Source organism: Macrotis lagotis, chromosome 4 (assembly GCF_037893015.1).
Source record: "Macrotis lagotis isolate mMagLag1 chromosome 4, bilby.v1.9.chrom.fasta, whole genome shotgun sequence".
Taxonomy (NCBI): Eukaryota; Metazoa; Chordata; class Mammalia; order Peramelemorphia; family Peramelidae; genus Macrotis; species Macrotis lagotis.
The window spans coordinates 225631908-225653093 of NC_133661.1; the positions used below are offsets into that span (position 1 = coordinate 225631908).

Genomic DNA, 21186 nt, shown 5'->3' on the forward strand with positions numbered 1-21186 from the left:
TACTTCTAAAATGTATCTGGAAAATATCACCCTGCTTTCAAATATTCATTTCTTTTTAAAGAAAAAAGACTTACTGTCAGTAGCAAGGAAAAGACACTGACTTGCTGTCATTTTTAAGGGTGAAATCAGAAAGTTCTCAAAGTGATGTTCTCTACCCTGACCCCATTGTTATGAGAGTCAACTTTGGGTTTGCCAGTGGGACTTTTAAGCTTTCTCTGAGGGGGGGGGGTGTGGGGGTTCAAGCCCACAGATTTATCTTGATGAATCAACCATTTTCCTGTGATTGTCACATTCTTGACATGATAATTGGGAACCCTTTTGACACCCTTTCCCCTATCTCAATCAAGGAAGAGAACACTATTACTGATGCTGTTACTACTATAACTAATAGTGATCACCATTATAACCATCTTAAGGTTTTTGAACAGATAATGAATTAGAATCCTCCTAATTAACTGGTTGGTTATAAATATAAAACCTGGTAGACTTGAGAGTGGTGGGGAGGTAACTGCAATTATGGGCAGGGTGATTGAGAAAGGGAATCTGCTTAGTGTCTTACAAATGATTTTCAGTTTTAGACTCTTGACTGACTTCACTGAAAATCTCTTTTATAGCAGTAGTTTCTGGGGTTAAAGCTGCTTAATAGAACAGTGCATGTAGGTATTCTGGGGGGGGGGCAAGTGTGGCTTTGTTCTATAAGGCTTAGTTCAAGATAATTTGAAGTGCTACCTGATTTTGACCTCATTTGGCAAATTGGCTCAGTGATGGGATTAATAATTCACCTGCCTTCCAAATGAGACAGGTGTTCAGCAGAAATTGAAAGCCCACATCTTACACTTGTTTTGATCCATTTACCATTATGAATTCCCAGATCATAATTAACTTGAGCTCTGTTCTCTCCTCATGAACCCCTATCCTACCCCACCAATGGTATCTGTGGTTATTTTCAGGTGACCCAGAACCAAGAAAACGTCTTTGACCTGCAGTGGTTGGAGTTGCCAGACATGGCACCAGAGGAATTAGAGTCACTCTCAAGGAACATGGTGTTTCACCTCAAACGACTCATTGATGAGAGAGACGAATGCACAGAGGTATGTTTTAGAGGTCCCTCCTGAGACTAAAGAGAATAGCCTGGCAGATTGTGTGGAAAGTTCTCAGGAAGCTGGTGATGGTAGCAGTCCTTATTCAGTTTGCGGGGGGGGGGGGGGGGGACCATCAATGTATGGCACTGGACACATCACTTAACTAAGCCTCAGTTTGCTCATCTGTAAAGTGACTTGTGAGATTCCATGTTCACTCTTTCATCTCTTCTCTCTTTTTCCCCTCCTAACTAAAGTTAATAGTGGACCTTACCCAGGAAAGAGATTACCTGCAGTCTCAGCAGCCACCTAGTCCCCTGAAACTTTCCAGCGCTGACTCCACCCCCAGCCCAACTAGTAGCCTCTCCAGTGAGGACAAGCAGCATCTGGCAGTAGAACTGGCTGACACCAAGGCCAAGCTGAGGAGGATCCGGCAGGAATTGTAAGTCATCAGGAAACTTGTCCCCTCATCAAAGAACCTAGAGTTGTGCTTTAAGTTTTTGTTTCCTTATGTGATGGGTGAGTTTCATTGATATGGTTATTATACTTACTGTGTTGCATTTTTAAAAAAAATAATATTTTATTTCCCCCAATTATTTGTTAAAATATTTATTATTCATTTAGCTCCCTTCTTCTCCCCCCCTCACCACCTTGAGAAAGAAAGCAATTTGATAAGTTATACAGGCACAGTTGCTATCCTTCCCTCTGAGCTCCAACAAATTAGGGATTAAATTAAATGTTACCTTATTAGGTTGTCCTAAAGTCTTAAGGCAATTTTAAGCCTTAAACTTAAGACTGTCAGAAAAACTTTTGGAACACCTGTTTAACAAACAGTTGGTTTTCGTTAAGATTTAAATTCAAAACGACTTTATGACTTTTTGGGACGTTTAGCATTTTCTCAGTTGGAGACAGACACACTTAAATATAGTTATTCTAAAAGTGTCCCACTTCTTTTTGATGATTTTATTTTTCCTACCATTTCACTTTCAAGGTGATCTCTCTCTTCTCTCCCTCATCTTGGAGTTGTTGTCTTCTCCTCCACCCTCAGTGGTACTCCCCAGAACTTCTTGGTTTGAGGGGAGTGGGCTGGAGGAGATGGTGGTTGCAGCAGGAATTCAGATTCCTGTGATTAGACCTTTGTCTCGAAGAGTGATTTATGGGAAGGAATTCTTTGTCTGGTACAGGTAGTACCTTGGCAAGGGATCTTTCATGCTTGGTGGATATGAGCTCAGGCAAGGGCCAGGAGAAAACCAAAAGAATTCATAAGGCAGACTCATTTCTGCAAATTCTGTTTACATTTATGGATTTTCCCAAAGGACTCGATTTCCTTTTCCCCCACCCACTCCCTCTTCAACCCTGTACATAGACTTTGTGGAAATAGCAGAGTCTGTTCCAATTGATTGTTGTCTTTATCTCTGAGCTCTCACCTCTAATCCCTTCCTTCAGGGAGGAGAAATCAGAGCAGCTAGTGGATGCGCGGCATGAAATCGATCAGCTGGTGCTGGACCTGCAGAAAATCAAACAGGAGGTAAGGAGGGGTAGGGAGGCTTCCATCCCTCAGGTATTGATTAAGCACCTGCTATGTATAGAATGCCACATTTCAGAGGGGTGGGATTTGGAAGGTTGACTGGTGTTACCCTTTAATATTAAAAGCCAGGAAAGTAAGGCATTCTTCATCAGAAATTTATTTTTAATTTTGTTTTTAAAACAAAAACACATTTATTTCCCATTATATTCTCTTAAGAGTTTTTTGAGGATAAAGCTGAGAGTATTAAGAATTACAGAGATGATAGCAAAACTATGCCTATGCCCAGCTTCTCACATAATTCAGGAGTACCTCATTGGAAGTTTTTCCCCTAAAACAAAAACGCAATTATTTCCCATTGTTTTCTCTCTTTTTTCCTCATTCTTTCACTTTCTTTTTTCTTTTTTTAAAATTTATTTATTTTGAGTTTTACAATATTTCCTCTAATCTTCCTTCCCTCCCCTCCCCGCCCCCCCACAGAAGGTAGTTTGTTACTCTTCATAATGTTTCCATGGTATACACTGATCTAAGTTGAATGTGATGGGAGAGAAATCACAACCTTAAGGAAGAAAAATAAAGTATAAGAGATAGCAGAATTACATAGTAAGATAATGGGGTTCCCCCCCAAATTAAAGGTAATAGTCTTTGGTCTTTTTTTTTTCAAACTCCATGATTCTTTCTCTGGATCCAGATGGTATTCTCCATTGCAGATACCCCAAATCATCCCTGATTGTTGCACTGATGGAATGAGCAAGTCCATCAAGGTTGAACATCACCCCCATGTTGCTGTTAGGGTATACAGTGTTCTGGTTCTGCTCATCTCGCTCAGCATCAGTTCATGCAAATCTTTCCAGGCTTCCCTGAATTCCCATCTCTCCTGGTTTCTTTTTTTTTGCAAGTGAGCTTTAATTTATTATTACTATTATTACAATTATTTTGTTATAAGAGTAAACATACCCCCCCCAAGAAAATGAGAAACCTCAAGAATAGTGAGAGAAAAAAAGTACTTCAGTCTACATTCAGATTCCAATGTCTCTGGAGTGAGCTGCCTTCTTTATCATAAGTCCACCAGAGAAGTTGCTTCAACATTTTTTTCCCACAGTTGCTATTACTAGCTGTATTTCCCTCTATTCCTCCCCACTCTCATTTATTCTATTCTATTCTATTCTATTCTATTCTATTCTATTCTATTCTATTCTATTCTATTCTATTCTATTCTATTCTATTCTATTCTATTCTATTCTCTCTCTCTTTCATCCTGGCCCTGTCCAAAAGTGTGTTGTATCTGAGTATCCTCTCCCTCAATCTTCCCTCCCCCATTCCTCCTTATCCCATCCCTTTCTTCTCATTTTTCTCTAGGGTAAGATAGATTTCCTCACCCTATTAAGTGTGTAAGTTTTTTCCACTCTGAGCCATTTCTGATAAGAATGAAGGCTCACTCATTCCCCCTTATCTTCCCCCTTTCCATTCCATTGAAAAAGCTTTTTCTTGACTCTTATGAGAGATTTCTTAGCTGCTTCTTCATCTTCTTTCCCTTTCCAGTATTTTCCTTTATCACCCCTTGACTCCATCTTTTTACTATATTATGCCATTGTATTCTGCTCATTCCTGTGTCCTGTATATATATATATATATATATATATATATATATATATATATGTATATATATGCTCCTTCTAACAGCTCTCCATTGTTGTCTCTTAAAGAGTTTCCTGAGGGTAAAAAGCTAACTGAGAATATTAACTATATAAGCTGTAGCCATCTTCTGCAGCAGCGCTCTTGCATGTGTCCAACCATCCACTTGGTAAATAGTTGGCACAGTTTCTTCAGGGACCAGCATTTTCCTTTTCCCTGCAATTCCTGAATATCTTTAGTTCCCCAAGTTTCCATTTTCAAGCAATAGATCTTTCTCTCCCTAGTTCCCCAATTCTAGTTAATATGTGCAATATCTTAATATCTGAAGATATTATAGCACTCATTTTTAAAAATTTCATTGTTCATCTATCCAGAATATCCACCTTGGTGCTGATGCACGTTCTGCACGAGCCTACCGGGATGAACTGGATTCTTTGAGAGAACGGGCCAACCGAGTGGAGAGGCTTGAAATGGAATTGGTCAGGTGTAAGGAAAAATTGCATGATGTGGATTTCTATAAAGCTCGTATGGAGGTAAGGCTGATGGCTAAGAAGTAGTTGTCTTGGGAGTTTCTTTTTTCTGGGGGCAAGGGTAGTGACTCCTGGTTTGTCATCAGAAGCATATTTGGATGTATCAGTCTCTGCTCTCCTTTGACAGAGAGCAGCAACGAAAAGGTTCACATAGATTCTAACCCTCTACTTTTGAGCCAATAGCACCCCAGAGTATCACTCTCACTTTCCTAGTCCCTAGGGCCCTGGATTAGAAGTCAAGAGAACCTAGATTGAAATCCTGCTTTGAATATTTAATAATTATGTGTCCTAAGACAAATGACCTAACCTTTCTTTGCTTCTGCTTTCTTATGGGCAAAATAGGAAGTTGGAAACTTCTCTTGCTTTGTAAATCTTTGATACTTCCCTCCACTACAACTTAACAATGGCAATTTTTGTAGGTTGGCAGTGTTGATGCTGTAGTCTAATGTTAAAGATAGATAATATTGTTGGAAGGAATGGCTTCAGTATCTTCTTTTTTCACCTGAAGCTTCAATGAAGATCCTTTCAGTTAAAGAAACACTTATGGAGGACCTAGTATGTATATGTGATGCAATGTGGTAGGTGGTGTTAGGTTATAATGATAAGACATGATCTCTACCTGTTGAAATTTATGGTTGAATAGACAATAAAAGACACAGGGACTGAAAAAAGATAACTATGGGAAAGAGTAAAAACTACATGAGAATTTGGAATAGGGAGGATCCTTTGTAGCAGGTGTAGAGATAACAACAAAAAACTTAAAAAACCAACTGGCATTGAAACTGGACCTTAAGGGACATATATAGAATTTAATCTTACCCATCATTTTGCAATGACTGTACTTAAATAAGTTGAGGTTATTTTAAGAAGCATCAGGTAAAGGGAAAATACTGTTTTCATTATAGCAATCTGGGAACTAAGACAATTTGAGACTATGTTTTCCCAGTTTCATTACCTTAGGTAATTCGACTCTTCTCTGACTTCAGTTTCCTTCTCTGTAAAACAAAGGATTTGTGAAGACTCCTTTTTCCACTTTTCTTCAAATGAGAAAGATTGGAGGTGACCTACAAACTTCATATATAGTTCTCTTCTGTTTCCTTGAAGGTAGATATAGAGCTCAGAAAATATGAATTAAATTAAATTTGGATAAGAAGTACATTTAACATTTGACCAGTAGGAATCTTGTTCTTCTACTTTCCAAGAAATAATGCCCTGGTTTTTTAATTCCTATACACATGAAACTGGTTCCAGATCTGGGAAACAATTTAATTTCCTCCTCTTAGAATGCTGAAACCTGCTGTGATGATGTCAGGTTTATTAACAACAAGATAAGATCATTTGGTTGGGTTAGGTATTCATAGCAGAAAAAAAAATCTGAAACCTTCAATTTCTGCAATTAAGCCCTAGGGTCCTTTAACAGGTGGATCTGGAAGATATATTGGGGTTTTTTCCCCCTAGTTTCCTTTTTTAAAAAATATTTAATATATTTTTCCCCAATTACATGTAAAAACAATTTTGTAATTCCTTTTTCAAAATTTGAGTTGCAAGGGCAATTAGGCGGTGCAGTGGTTAGAGTGCCAGTCTTGGAGTCAGGAGGTCCTGAGTTCAAATGTGACCTCAGATGCTTAATAATTACCTAGCTGTGTCACCTTTGGCAAGTCACTTAACCCTACTGCATTGCCAAAAAAACCAAAATTGAGTTCCTAGGGGGAAATAAAAACAAGAAAAATAAAGAAAAAAGTATCTTTGATCTGCATTTAGGTTTTACCAGTTCTTTTTCTGAAGATGGACAGCATCTTTCATCATAAGTCCTGAAGATCTATTGTAGCACAGGTCAGTGAAGGAAGATTTGTCTCTTCACAGTGGACTGCTAGGGACTCCTTAATTCACCCTAAACCCTCTAAGAGAGATCCATTAATTTATGCTATACAAGTTGCTAGAGTGTGATCTCTTTGTGAACTGAAGTAGAGCTTGCACCTGCTATCTTTGTCTTGGAAGGCATCTGTTGGCCCCAATGCTTATTAATATTTGTATGAATTCCTACATTGGTCAAAAAAAGAATTTTTTAATTGATCATTAGAAAGACTTGACCCTACCTCCTACGGATCCAGGGCAGTCCTTGTGGTGATCCATCAGGCTTTACAACATCTTTACAGCAGAGCCAACTTGGCAAGGGGGAAAACCTGTCCAATAACACTTCTCCAGAGTGAAACTCAAATGTTTCAGGGCTTCTAACCATCATTACTTCAGTTTTTGGATCCATACAAATGGCACTGGCCCGATTAAGGATCCTAGATTTCAATTTCCTTATTTGGACTGATCTTAAAATAACCAATATTTATATAGCACTTTAAGCTTTACAGAGCACATTCTTCACAGCAATCTGCTTGTAGATTGTATAAGTTTCTTAAATTGCTATTTTGCAGATGAGTCAACTTGGACTACTCTAAGTGGTTAAAGCTAAGTGAAAAAAAATCAAGACTCCAACACTTGTATTCTGATTTAAAATTAAAATCTAGTGTCTTCTGCTTTGTTCTGTGTAGTAATAGACATGGTGACTTTTGGGGAGAAAACAGCACCACCATCCCCAAATATATCCCTCATGCCTTACTAATGGTTCCTGAAATCCTATCTCTAGAAACTTTATTACTTTGAATTACAGGATGGTTACAGTTTAAAATGCAAATATCCCTGGGGGGGATAATGAGGTTGAGTTTTAATAAACAGCTTAGCATGAATTAATTTATCAGATTCCCTTAGGGCAGTAGGAGCGAGAGGAATTAGATGAAAAGCTTTCAGAAATGAGATTCTGAATCCCCAAGAAGAAATTATTCTGATGAAGAATTCGTTGAGCTGCTTAAAGAGATGTGATAGGTCTATAAAAAGAGTTCACTTGGGATAGGACCTAGAAGTGTTTTTATCAATACAGGAGAATTCCAGATGAGGAAATTCCCTTCACCAATGCTAGTCAGCACCTTTTTTTTTCCATGGTATTTCCTCAGTACCTAGAAATGAAGTGATTTTTCTAGGTTTAATATAGCCAGTATGTTGAATTCAGATCTTCCTGACTTTGAAACTGGTGCTCTCTCCATTTTGCCACACTACCCAGACTTAGGATTTTTAAAAGACATGTATAGAAGATGGCACCAAGGCTAAGTAACTAAGGCTTAATAAAAAAAGAGAAGAATGATCCTGGAGGGATTGCCAAGTATTCTAAATCCCACAAGGAAATGAATTTGGCAAAAAAAAAAAACTGAAGCCAACAAAAAGCTTATTTCTCTTTTTCTATGATTTTAGAATCTGTTTTGAAGACAAGAGGTGGATTGAAGAAGGAATAATAGGACCTCTGCTTGGATAGAATAGGATAATGATAGAACAGACACCTGTGAGAGAGCTGAAAGCTTTGACTAAATTTGCTTCTCTTTTCTTTTCCAAGGATAGAAGAATGGGGGGGGGGGAAGATAGCAGGAAATGGAAACCCAAAATAAATGAGGGAGGTGGTCAGATGGCATTTAGTTGACCTCAGTGAGTTCAAGTTAACAGGCCTGGATCATTAACATCCTTAGTTATTGAAATAGCTGGCAGCTGTCATTGCTGGGCCTCAGTCAACAATCTTGAATGATCTTGGAGAATGGGAGAAATGCCATAAAAGCTAATATCGTAGGACTAATACTGTACCAGTATGGGGTTGGGGAGAGGAGGAGAAACTGGAATCTATAAACTATAAAGCAGGGAGTCTAACTTATGGAATTTTGCCATTAATAAATAAAACACATCAAAGGAATAGTTTGTGGGCATTTGGAAAAGAAAACTGAATTCTGAAAGAAAACATGAATGTCAAAAACTGGTCATGCTAGACTTAAATGCCTTTCCTGTTTTTGGTAGGATAGTTAGTTTGGGTTTGAACAGAGAAAGTAATAGACATTTAGCACGCTTAAATTTTAGCAAAGCACTTGAAAAAAAGACTATAATGCTATATCAAGGATTTTTAAACTAGGGACAGAGAACTTTTTAAAAAAATTTGGATAAATGTATATTTTAATATAATTAAATTATTTAATATAATTTGGATAATTATATTTTAATATTAATATAAATATTTGGTATAATGGAATAATATGATTTCTTTGTCATACTATGTACTTTACTTTATATATTTAAAAATATTATCATAAGGGGTCCATAGATTTTACCAGACTGCCAAAGGGGTCTTTGGAAGGAAAACTATGACAGATCTGGACAGTGTACTAAAAAGCAGAGACATCACCTTACTGACAGAGTCTGTATGGTCAAAACTATCGTTTTTCCAGTAGCCATGTAAGGTTGCTTTCAAATTCTAGTACTGGAGGAGATTTTATCAGTCAATACTTAAAGAAATTAATTCAGACTATTTGCTGGAAATCAAATACTATAGAAGAAGCTGAATGATAATGCAATTAGGGGGATTTAGAGCTGCATGAATGACCATAGTTAAACAGCCATTGCCAACTTCCATATTTTTTAAGTTATTATTTGCCTTATTGATCACTACTCAAAGAAGTCAGCTTGAACTTAACTAGCTTAATATAATATTTTAAGGTTTATAAAATATTTTCCCCTGTCAGCCATGTGAAATATTGTAAATATTATCCTTGTTTTATAGATGAGGATACTGAAGCTCAGACATTATCTCAAGTCTTGACCCTAAGCTGATCCACATTTTCTATGATGTCTTGGACAACCTAGCTCTGAGGGATTCTTAACTTTGTGTTGTGAACCCGTTAAGCAATCCACTGAAAACTACAGATTCCTTCTTAGAATTATACTTTTAAAAATTCATAGAATGTATAAGATCATATAAGATAAAACTGTAATAGAAATAAATGCACAGATCTATAATTGGGTTCAAAAAACAAATTTTATAAAAACCCATATATGATCTTAGATGTATGATTAGACAACAAATCTTTTGGTGGAAAAAATATGATTATTTCATTGTAGAAAAAAATAAAAAAGTTCAGTCTAAGTTCATGGTGTGAAGTGTTAGTTAAAAAAAAACCCAAACCAAATGTTATCTCTGAATATAGAGTCAGAAGACCCTGAACATAAGTGATGATAATAGTTCTGATATACTATACCTTGGTCAGACCATACCTGATATATAGTTTGTTCAGTCCTAGCACCATTTAAAAAAAATAAATAACTTCCCCGACTCCCCCAAAACCATACCTTACAAACAGGAGTAAAAAGAGGAGAAAAAAGTTAAGCAAAACTAACCAACAAAAACAAAACTAACTAAAAAAAGTCTGAATATGTGCAATATTCCATAACCATAGTTTCCTACTTCTACAAAGATGGAAGTTGATTATCATTAAAAGAAATGATATTTTTTGTTTATTACCTATGCTTCCTCTATGCCCTTCCCTTCAGTAAATTCATAAAACAAAGACTTTTTTCCTTTTTTTCTTTTTCTTTTTAAGAGGAAGAATTGAAATTAACATCCATAGGCAGCTAAGTGGATAGTGAATAGAGGTTAGAACAACTGACCCTGGAATTAGGAGGACCTGAGTTTAAATCCAGCCTCAGATGTGAACTAGTTGTGTGACTCGGCTCAAGTCATTTAACCCCAATTGTCTTGGGGGACAAACGAAGATAATATCCAATCTATCAGTTTATTGAATAAAATTTGATCATATGTTGGGTACCAATTTTTGAGAGACTTGATGGAGCAAATTTGGAATTTAAATTGTTGATGAATTCTGTTTTTAAAGACAGTTAAGTATAACCAGCCAACACAGTGACTCAGTCTGACAAAATATAAAGCTGTACCCACCCAAAAGGCTGCCTCCAACCCAAATTGAAATGCATTTCCTAATCTTTGGAATCAAGCTTACCTAGTATTTGGAATTATTTTGGCAGTGACTGGCAGAACTCTCAATATAGGAGCCAGGAAGGCCCAAGTTTAAATCATAATTCAAACAAAAGTTAGATGGTCTTGAGTTAATCATTTAACCTTAAATGGTTTCAGTTTCCTACTCTATAAAACAGGAATCAGAGGAGAATTTTGTAAACCTTGCAGTGCTAAATAAATATTAGCTATTATATGTAATTATGGTCATTTTGAATATTAGTATTGCTTACTTCATTTTACATCTGTTGATATATGCCTTCCCTTATTTCTCTGAATGTCTTCTATTCTTCATTTCTTACAGTGCAATAATATTCTATGACAGAATACTGCCACAATTTGTTCAGCCATTCATAATCAATAGGTCTTCTTTCTCCCCTATTTGTGCTACCACAAAAAGTTCTGCTATGAATGTTTTGGTAAACTTGATGCCCTTTTGGAGATAAATACCCAGCAATGGTGTCTTTTGAATCAAAAGGCATGAACAATCCAATTATATTTTTACTATTTTCCCACCCTGTTTTCCAGACAAGTCAAATTTCTACAGTCTTCCTGGAGTTTTTCAACATTGATTATTTCTGACTTTTGCCTTCTTTTATCGTTAGTGATTCAGGACAATCTTTTATAAGGTTGTTGACAGTTTAAAATTTTTTCTTTTAAAAACAGTTTTTAAAAAGTTTAAAAATTTTGTTAAATTGATTCATATCAGGGCTACTATTCTTTCTACCACACCAAGACCACTTCTATTCATGTTTTTCCTCCTCACTTATCTATCACTTTGAAAGATGTAATCATGCTGGGAGACAAGGAATTTTTCTTTTAGCAATTCAGCTACCTTATTCTCTCACCAAAATCTGTTGGTTGCTTTCCTGTGATCTGGACTGAGGCAGCAGCCGCTTCAGGGCTGCCCTCAGCTCTCGCTGGTATTTGCAGAAATCAAGAAGTAATAGATTTAGACTTGATGTAAGATAAAACTTCATCATAACCCGAATGCAGTGGGCTGGTTCAAGAACTGATGGTTTCCTCTCTTTGGAGAGCTTCAGACAAATTTTTGGTGGCACCTTGTTGGGAAGATTGTAGTAGACTCTTCCTTTGTTTCCTTCTGGTTCTTTGATTCTGTCGTTCTCTCCTTGGGGAGGGAAAGAGGAGACCCTTGGAAATGGAACCCACAGAAGAGACAGGAGGAATAGTCAGAGAAGCAAGGGAATAGAGGGGAGACTGACTATAGTAGAATGGAAAGTCCTACTTTCCTGGTGCATGTGGCTGACTCCACAGAGAGCTGGTCTTCACCAGCCTGGTATGCTCCAGCTTGTTTTCTGGCCAAGGTGATTGGTCATTGTATACCCTTCTGCACGTAGGAAGGGCAGGGTTCATTGTCACGTAGCTCATAGAGAGTGACCAGAGGGTGTTGTTCCAACTGGACCCATAGTCTGAAGGTTACTAGGAATCAGTCAACACTTTATTTTATTTTTGAGGCAATTGGGCTTAAGTGACTTGTCCAGGGGTCACCCAGCTAGTTAGTGTCTCAGGCTGAATTTGAACTCAGGTTCTACTGACTACAAGGATGGTGCTCTATCCATTGTGCTACCTAGCTGCTTTTTACTATTTTATTTTAAAAAGATGCATTCTCATCATGACCACTGCTCCCATCCCCAGAAAGGCTATGAAAGTCATATGGCAATAATATTAAACATATGACCTGGGCATGCTCCTTGAAACATCTAAAAGCCCCAGAAGTGGCTCATCAAAATAGAATTCCTCGTCATGTCACATTTTAAAGACTGTTGTAAGAAATTTTGTCCCACTGGGTGAAATTATGCCTGGTGACCTTCTCTGGAAAATGTCACTTGTAACTGAAATCTAGACCGCTGCAGAGACCAGGGTGACACATTTAAACAGCTGCCCCCAGCAAGGACATACCAGTCATAGGCTTGTTCCTTCAGGAAATACCGATGGGATTTAGAAAAAATCCTGGTTGTATCTGTCTGTGTTCAACGGAATGGAAAAAAACAATGTGGCCTTTTTAACCCCAACCATACATAAATTGGCTATATTAGTTGGATAAAAATTGAATTATAATTTCCCCTTCTGTGATTATGCACATATCTATATCTATCTATCTATACCTATATCTATATCTATATCTATATCTATATCTATCTATATATATATATAGTGCAGAATGTGTTTGCTTATATGTATGTACACACAACACAAAGGGCATTTCTAAATATATATATACACACAGTAAGCAATTTCTGCTAATAGGTATGACCTAAGGACACAGATAATTTAAAACCATTGCATTTGGATTTGAATTGCCTGAGGGTTAGTGAAAATTTAGCATCCTAATCATGTTTTACGTTGACTAATGGAATATATTTTGATTTTTAAAAGGCCTTTTTTTTGGGGGGGGAGTTATCAGGCAATAGGGTTAAGTGACTTGCCCAAGGTCATACAGTTAGATAAGTGTCTGAAGCCAGATTTGAACTCAGGTACTCCTGAGTACAGGGCCAGTGCTCTATCCACCATGCCACCTAGCTGCCCTGGAATATATTTTGATAGGGGCACTGTGTTAGAAGGCAGGAACTTCTCATCCCCTCTTATAGTAACTTGTGTGATCCTTTCCAGACCTTGTCTATGGAATGGAAGGGTTGATATCTTACCTGCAAGAAAGCAGGGGGCTAGTTATATTAGATGCTCTCCAGAAGGCTCTTCTTCACTAATATAAGTAAATCTCATAAATCTGAAAATGACTGGACCAGTGATTTGATTTTTATGGAGAAATCCCAGATGTGGAAACTCTCTCATTAGTAGCTAATGTTCATGTACACTTTAAATGTTTGTAGTGCACTTTTAGTTTGCTTCATTAAAAGGTTCATAGCTTTTATTATATTTGTGTTCTATTTACCTCTTTTCTGGAGTATCATGTTCAGTTATGGACAACACTGTTTAAAAGGAATATCCATAATCTGAGGAGCTTTCAAAGGAAGGGCAGCCAGGATGGTGGAGAAATTGGAGTCCATAAAGGGATGTTTAACCTGGAGAAGAGAAAATTAACTTGCCTACCTAAAGTGGAAAGCAGTCCTGCTTCCAGGGAAGGTTTTTTTTTTCTTTTCTTTTCTCCCCTCCCCTCCTCTCTCCTCCCCTTTCCTCCCCTCCCCTCCCTTCTCCTCCCCTCTTTTTTGTTGTTTTTTGTTTTTTGCTAGGGAATTGGGTTTAAGTGACTTGCCCAAAGTCACACAGCTAGGTAATGATTAAGTGTCTAAGCCTAAATTTGAACTCAGGTCCTCCTGACTCCAGGCCGGCGCTTTATCCACTGTGCCACCTAGCTGCCCCCTGAAGGGAATGTGACCTTTTGTCAGTTAACAGTATATTGTGTAATTTCTTCCCTCAAGGGTTGGGACTGCTGGGATCTTTCCCAGCCCTCAAGGTCCATGATGCTGTGAAATGCATTTAAGAGTGAGCCAGAGAGAAGTACTTTAGATGTCATAGGGATTTAAATAAATTAATATTTCCTTTGACATCCATTTTTACTGCAACATCTTAAAACATTGGCCTAGTAATCTTTGAAATAAACAAAAGAAGACTAGGCTTTTTTTCAATACTTTTTCCATGTTATTTATGGCATTCATGTCAATTTTTAGACTCATCATGAAAGGGGGTCCAATTCAAGTCCTGTTATTTGGATATATTTATGGTAGTTAACAGGAATCCCTGGAAGTAAAATGATTAAAATTACAGAGTAGGAAAATTTTTATTATTCATTTTGGGGATGAGAGCTGTGTTTACTTTGGGGAAAGAGTTTGATTGGTCAACACTACTAAATGCTTAATAAATACTTAATTGACTTGACTCAATAGTTTTGTGTAACTCCTAGCTAACTTCACACATTTTTTTTTAAAATTCATGCATAAAAATTCATGATTCAGGTAGCAGAAGAGATTAATTTTACAGGCTCATCTATGTTTGAACCTGATCTTTTGTTTCCCTTTGAAAACATCCTTTTTTGGTTTCTGTTCTGCCAGAGAGGCCATCACTTGTAGATGAAAAGGTTTTTAGGGAAAGGATGAGCAAAAGCAGAATTTCCCTAGAAGATTGTCCTCATTCCAATTTCCTTATTATTGGTTTATAGATTAATTCCTATAATCCCCAAACACTGAGAAGGCCAACACTGAAAACACACCCATTTTGTTTGTTTTGTTACTATTAATATTTGTTCCTGGCTGTTGTGTGAAGTATTATTTGTCTACATAAATAAGTCCAGCATCCAACGATCTACTAAGCATCAAAAATAAGTGACCTAAAATTTAAAGATGAATTTAAAGAAACCCTGTCCTCATTGCACTTATAGTATATGTCTGAGATTTGATACTTCCATGGTTGTTTGTCCACAATGCCATGATACAAGTTCTTTTCTAGCTAGTTTATAGTTTGTTTTTAAATAATCTCTAGAGCAATGAGTTTAATTTCTCTTTAAAAATTATTATTCTTTTTTGGGGGGAGGGTTGTTTTTTGTTTGTTTTTTTAGGTTTTTGCAAGGCAATGGGGTTAAGTGGCTTGCCCAAGGCCACACAGCTAAGTAATTATTAAGTGCCTGAGGCTGAACTCAGGTCCTCCTGACTCTAGGGCCAGTGCTCTATCCACTGCACCACCTAGCTGCCCCCAAAATTATTTTTCTTAACATTAAAAACATCTTTTTGTTTCAAATTCTTTCCCTCCCTTCAAATCTTTCTCCCACTCACTGAGAAGGCAAGCATAATGATACCCATTATACATGTGAAATCTAGTTTAGAGTCTTCTAATCAGTGTAGTCCCATAGAAACAGTATGAGATTGGGAGATAAAAGACCTGAGTTCTGGTCCCATCTAGGAATGCCATCATCTTACTCAAACAAATAACTAAAAGAGTTGAGGCAGATGATATCCTTTCTCTGTGGTTCCATGGCATGTGGTTCCAAGATCATATTAGGAATGTGCCTATCATTGTAAGAACATTTAATTAAAGCTCTTTTGAGATATGATGATTCTTTCCTCTAAATGTAATTATTTCAAAGAAGGTTGTTAAAAGTTTCATGCTATTTCTATCATTTTAAGGGTGGATATCTGCTTCCTCAGATACTTTATTGTACTATAAACAATCTGTAAAATGTTCTGTAGCTTTACAGGCAATAAAATATAATTTAAGCACAAACTAAGTGCAAAGGTCTATCTTGTGTTGAAAGGGAGATAAATGTGAGATTAAATCACTGTCATTAAAAGTGATAGGTTCCACACACAAAAAAACAAAAATGAAAGTGATAGGTATAATTTAGTATAAACAGCACTGAGTCAAAAGTCCTAGGTTCAGGTCCCAACTTCTGATGCTTATTATCTCCTGGACTTCCTAGGTCTCAATTTCCTCTTCTGTAAAGTGGGGAAGGGGTGAATTAGATAAGACAGCCCCTGAAGTTCTTTATAGCTCTTAACCTATGATCTTAAGATTAGACTTTTCAGCAAGTGATTTTTTTTCTGTCTAATCCTCAGTTTCTTCATCTGTGAAACAGGGAAGGGGATAACTGAATAAGATGACCTCTGAAGTCCTTTACAACTCCAAACCTATGATCCCAAGATTATACTTTTCATCTAGTGATTTTGCCTCTCTGGTCCTCAATTTTTTCATCTTTAAAATGGAGAAAGGGGGTAATTGGACCAGATGATTCTGAAGTTCTTAACTGCTCTAAACCTATGATCCTAAGACTAGACTTAGAATACTTTAATGTTAGGAGCATCTAAGTGTCACAGTGGATATAGTACTGGACCTGGAGTTAGGAAGACCAAAATTCAAATCTAGCCCCTGATACTTACTAGCGATGTGATCCTAGACAAGTCACTTAACCCTATTTGCCTCAGGTTCCTAAATCTGTAAAATGAACTAGAAAAGGAAATGGCAAACCACTCTAGTATCTTTGCCAAGAAAACTCTAAGTGGATTCATGCAACTGAAATGACCAAACAATATCAACACTTTGGTGCTGGAAAAAACTTTGAGATCATCTTTTCCCAAAGTCTGCTCACCATTTTTCAGATGAAGAAAACAGGATTGTAGAGATAGTGAATTACCCAAAGTTTCATAGCCAGTTAGGACTTCTGGCTTCTTGCTCACTCCCTAGAAGAGACTTGGTTGACTTGACTTGACTAAACTTGAGATCACCAGTCTTCCCATTAAAGTTCAACAATCTCTTCAATGCTGATGACATTTCTGAGAGTTAGCTAGATTGAAGGAAGAAAGAGATAAGAAGTAAAAAGCCAGCCAAGATGGTGACATGAAGGGATGGAATCTTAGGAGCTCTCTGATAAAACTCATAAACTAAGGACTCTAACTAAACTTTCGAGAGACAGAACCCACCAAGGGACTCAGTGAGGCAGTTCTCCTACTCAAGGTAACCTCGAAAAGAGCAGAAAGGCTCTGCTCCCTGGGTCGGAGGGGCGCCTGCTGGAGGGGTGGCCCACCAGAGCAAAAGAACTTCAGCCTCCCGGAGGCAGTCCCAGGGCGCTGGGGGCCACAGCTCGCAGCAGTGGGGGAAGTCTCCGGGGCTGCACCCCGGGGAGCACCGGCAAGGAGTGGGGGAGCAGCGGGGGACCTCTGCTGGCCGAGCACATGGAGCCCAGCCCTCAGGGCACACAGCCAGCAGCCTGGTCTTTCGGCAGCCTAGACCCAGAAACAGAAGCAGGTGGAGCTGGTAAGCAGGAGCCCCCAGGGCATGAGCCCATTGAGCTGAGGGAGGGGAGTGAAGAGAGAGAGAGAGACTGCCCAGCTCTGTCCTCTGCCCCTGGAACAGGACTCTGGGGCTCTGACCACATTCAGATCCTGATCCCAGTCTAGGCCCCGCCATAGAACAACAGGGCCCCCCCACCTCGGTCCCGTGGCAGAGGGGGGCACTTATGGTCATTCACAGACCAGGAGGGAGGACAGAGCCTCACACACTGAGACCCATGTGGGAGTGTCCCAAAAGCTCAGGAAGCACCCCCAAAAAACAGGCTTAGGCTGGGAAAATGAACAAGCAAAGAAACAAGAGGAAGACCATTGAGAAATATTTTGCAAATGAGCCCAAGAAGGATCAAAATACTCAGTCTGAAGATGAGGAAGCACAAGCTCCTACATCTAAAGACTCCAAGAAAAACAGAAATTGGGCTCAGGCTGTGACAGAGCTCAAAAAAGACTTTGAAAATCAAATGAGGGAGTTAGAAGAAAAACTGGGAAAAGAAAGGAGAGAGATGCAGGAAAAACATGAAAATGAAGTCAGCAGTTTAGTCAAGGAAATCCAAAAAAATGCTGAAGAAAATAGCATGCTAAAAACCAGCTTAGGTCAAATGGATAAAACAGTTCAAAAAGTTATTGGGGAGAAGAATGCTTTAAAAAGCAAAATTGGCCAGATGGAAAAAGAGATAAGAAAACTCTCTGAGGAGAATAAATCCTTCAGACAAAGAATAGAATTCAGGGAGATTGTTGAATTTACCAGAAATCAGGACTCAATACTTCAAAACCAAAAAAATGAAAAATTAGAAGAAAATGTGAAATATCTCATTGAAAAAACTGATATGGAAAACAGACTTAGGAAAGATAATTTGAAATTTGAAATTTGAAAAATAATTTGAAAATTATTGGAATGACCTGAAAGTCATGAACAGGAAAAGAGCCTTGACATCATTTTCAAAGAATTACTACAGGAAAATTGCCCTGATATTCTAGAAGCAGAGGGCAAAATAGAAATGGAGAGAATCCACCGATCCCCCCGAGAAAGAGATCCCAAAAAACCAACCCCCAGAAATATTATAGCCAAGTTCCAGAATTCCCAAGTCAAAGAGAAAATATTACAAGCAGCCCAAAGGACACAGTTCAAATATCGTGGAGTGGCAGTCAGGATCACACAGGACTTAGCAGCAGCTACATTGGAAGCTCATAAGGCTTGGAATGCAATATACCAGAAGGCAAAAGAGCTTAGAATGCAGCCAAGAATGAACTACCCAGCAAGGCTGAATGTCCTCTTCCAGGGAAAAAGATGGACTTTCAATGAACCAGGGGAATTTCAAATGTTCCTGTTGGAATGGCCAGAGCTGAACAGAAGGTTTGATCTTCAGACACAGGACTCAGGTGAAGCATGGAGATTGGAGGAGAGGGGGGAAATATGAGGGACTTAATGAGGATGAACTGCATGTATAGAAAAATGATACTGATAATATTCATATGAACCATCTCAGTTAATAAAGCAGGTAGAAAGAGCTTTTATAGTTGAAGCACAGGAGAAAGCTGAATTCGAAGATAAAATATGGTGTAAAAATGGAGTCAATAAGAAAAAAAGGGAAATGTAATGGGAGAAAGAAAAAGGAGAGGGGGAATAGTCCAAGCTATTTCACATAATAAGATTTTTTTTTATTACAATGAGCTATTGCAATGATATGGAAGGGGGGAGGCAAGGGGGAATGAGGGAACCTTTGCTCTCATCAGAGATGGCTAGGAGAGGAAACAGCAAATATACTCAATGGGGTATAGACAACTGGAGTAAGAAGGAGGGGGGAGCAGGGGGAAGGGGTGGGGATGTGAATAAAGGAGGAGAGGATGGACCATGGGGGGATAGTGGTCAGATATAACACATTTTCTTTCTTTATTTCTTGCAAGGGGCTGGGATTGGATGGCCTGCCCAGGACCATAGGGCCAGGTGGATTCTGGGCCTAAGGGGTGGTATGGGGGGGCTCAGGGCTTCTTGGCCCCAGGACCAGGGATCTGTCTGCTGCGCCCCTCAGTGACCCTACAGCAGAGTCAGAGTGAAAGGAGAGAGAAAATATAGTACATGGTAGTGGAGAAATAAGAAAGGAGGGAGTTGCGATCAGCAATGGTAACGTTGGAAAAATATGGAAGTAACTTTTGTGATGGACTTATCATAAAGAATGTGATCCACTCATGACAGAGTTGATGGTGTTGGAACAAAGACTGAAACACATTTTTTGTTATTATTATTTGAGGGAGGGTGCAGGGCAAGTGGGGCTGGGTGGCCTGCTTGGGGCCACATAGCAGGGTGATCATTGGGTGTCTGGGGCCGGATTCGGACCCAGGTGCTCCTGGCTCAAGGGCCAATGCTCTGTCTGCCACCCAGCCACCCCTACTATTATTACTATTTTATTTTATTTTGCGTCTTTTTTTTTCTTCTTTTTGGTTTTTGCAGGGCAGTGGGGATCGGGTGGCTTGCATGTCACATGGCTGGGTGATTATTGGGTTTACGAGACTGGATATGGACTCGGGTGCTAGTGGCTCCAGGGCTGGTGCTTCGTCCATTGCGCCACCTGGCCATGCCTACAATTATTACTTTTTTTTTTAATTTTAATTTTTTTCTCCCCCCTTTACTTTTTTGCCCAAGCAAGTCTATCTATATTCATGGGGGGAGGGGCATTTTGTTTACTTGTAAACAAGTATATTTTATTAATGTAAAGAAAAACATTTGTACAAAATGAGAATAAAAAATAAATTAAAAAAAAGAAGAAGTAAAAAGCCTGGAGAGATGAGAGGGAGAGTGTTTAGTGTGTGGAGTACCCCTGATGTTTGCTTCGAAAACAGGATTATGATATCTATAGTAGGAGTAGTATCATCTCATCATTAGCAAACTGCTTTACAGACATAATCTCTTTTAAGCCTCATAACAGCCATGCTGAATTAGGTGCCCCTGGTGGAGGGGGTCTCTTTATGGAGAGATGTGGAAATTGCAGCTGACCTGTTCCAGATGATGCACAACTAGTTAGTGTCTCAGAATTTTTTAAAAAAAATTTATTTTAGTTATCTTTTTGGTTTTTGCAGGGCAGTGGGGTTAATTGACTTGCCCAAATTCACATAGCTAGGTGATTATTAATTGTTTGAGGTCAGTTTTGAACTTAGGTCCTCCTGGCTCCAGGGGCCAGTGCTTTATCCACTACATTACTTAGCTGCCCTCAGATAGCATTTGAACTCAAGTCTTCCTCCTAAAACCACTAAGAGTTGTGGTGGCAGGAAAAATAAAAGCCCAGAGATTGGCAAGAGGTCCAGTTAAGATGGTGGATTCCAAGAGCATGTAAGGATAAATCCCTCATGAGGAAAACAAACAGAACAAAACAGAAAGTGTCTTTCATGCTTTCTAAGCCCAACTCTTTTCTATCAGTGAAGGTGAATCCATCAAATTTGAACTTTTAACCTCACAGTTCCCATATGACATACTCAGGAAAGCAAAGATGGGAAGATCCCCAAGACTAAACCAAAGGTCACAGAGGGAAGTCTGTGTGGTGACAACATAAATTTGAGTATATTGAGGGCTAAAAGGGGAACAATGCCAAACAGTTGGAAAACCTGGCATTATAATTGAAAGGGACAAAATGTGATAGAAAAAATTTCAATAATTGTTTTTGTCGGTTGTTGTAGAAGACCATGACATCAGGGAGGTGACACCATGGCAAGCACGTGAATTGTATTTGAGTGAGAGGGAATTCTGTGTTAGATTACCAACCTCACTTTTTCCTCCAGAGTCATC

General features: G+C 38.5%; 1 protein-coding gene across 7 annotated transcripts in view; it reads left to right on the forward strand.

Moving 5' to 3' along the window:
* The window catches only part of CCDC88C (coiled-coil domain containing 88C), a 234001-nt gene that overhangs the window by 122751 nt on the left and 90064 nt on the right, over window positions 1–21186 (forward strand). For all 7 annotated transcript variants that reach the window (XR_012478165.1, XR_012478166.1, XM_074235494.1 and 4 more), the window contains 4 exons: window positions 951–1091; window positions 1337–1521; window positions 2526–2607; window positions 4614–4772. Coding sequence is in view for 5 of the 7 variants with exons in the window: in XM_074235494.1 (XP_074091595.1) it covers window positions 951–1091; window positions 1337–1521; window positions 2526–2607; window positions 4614–4772 (567 nt within the window). In the remaining 2 variants the exon portion in view is untranslated. The remainder of the gene's footprint in view (window positions 1–950; window positions 1092–1336; window positions 1522–2525; window positions 2608–4613; window positions 4773–21186) is intronic.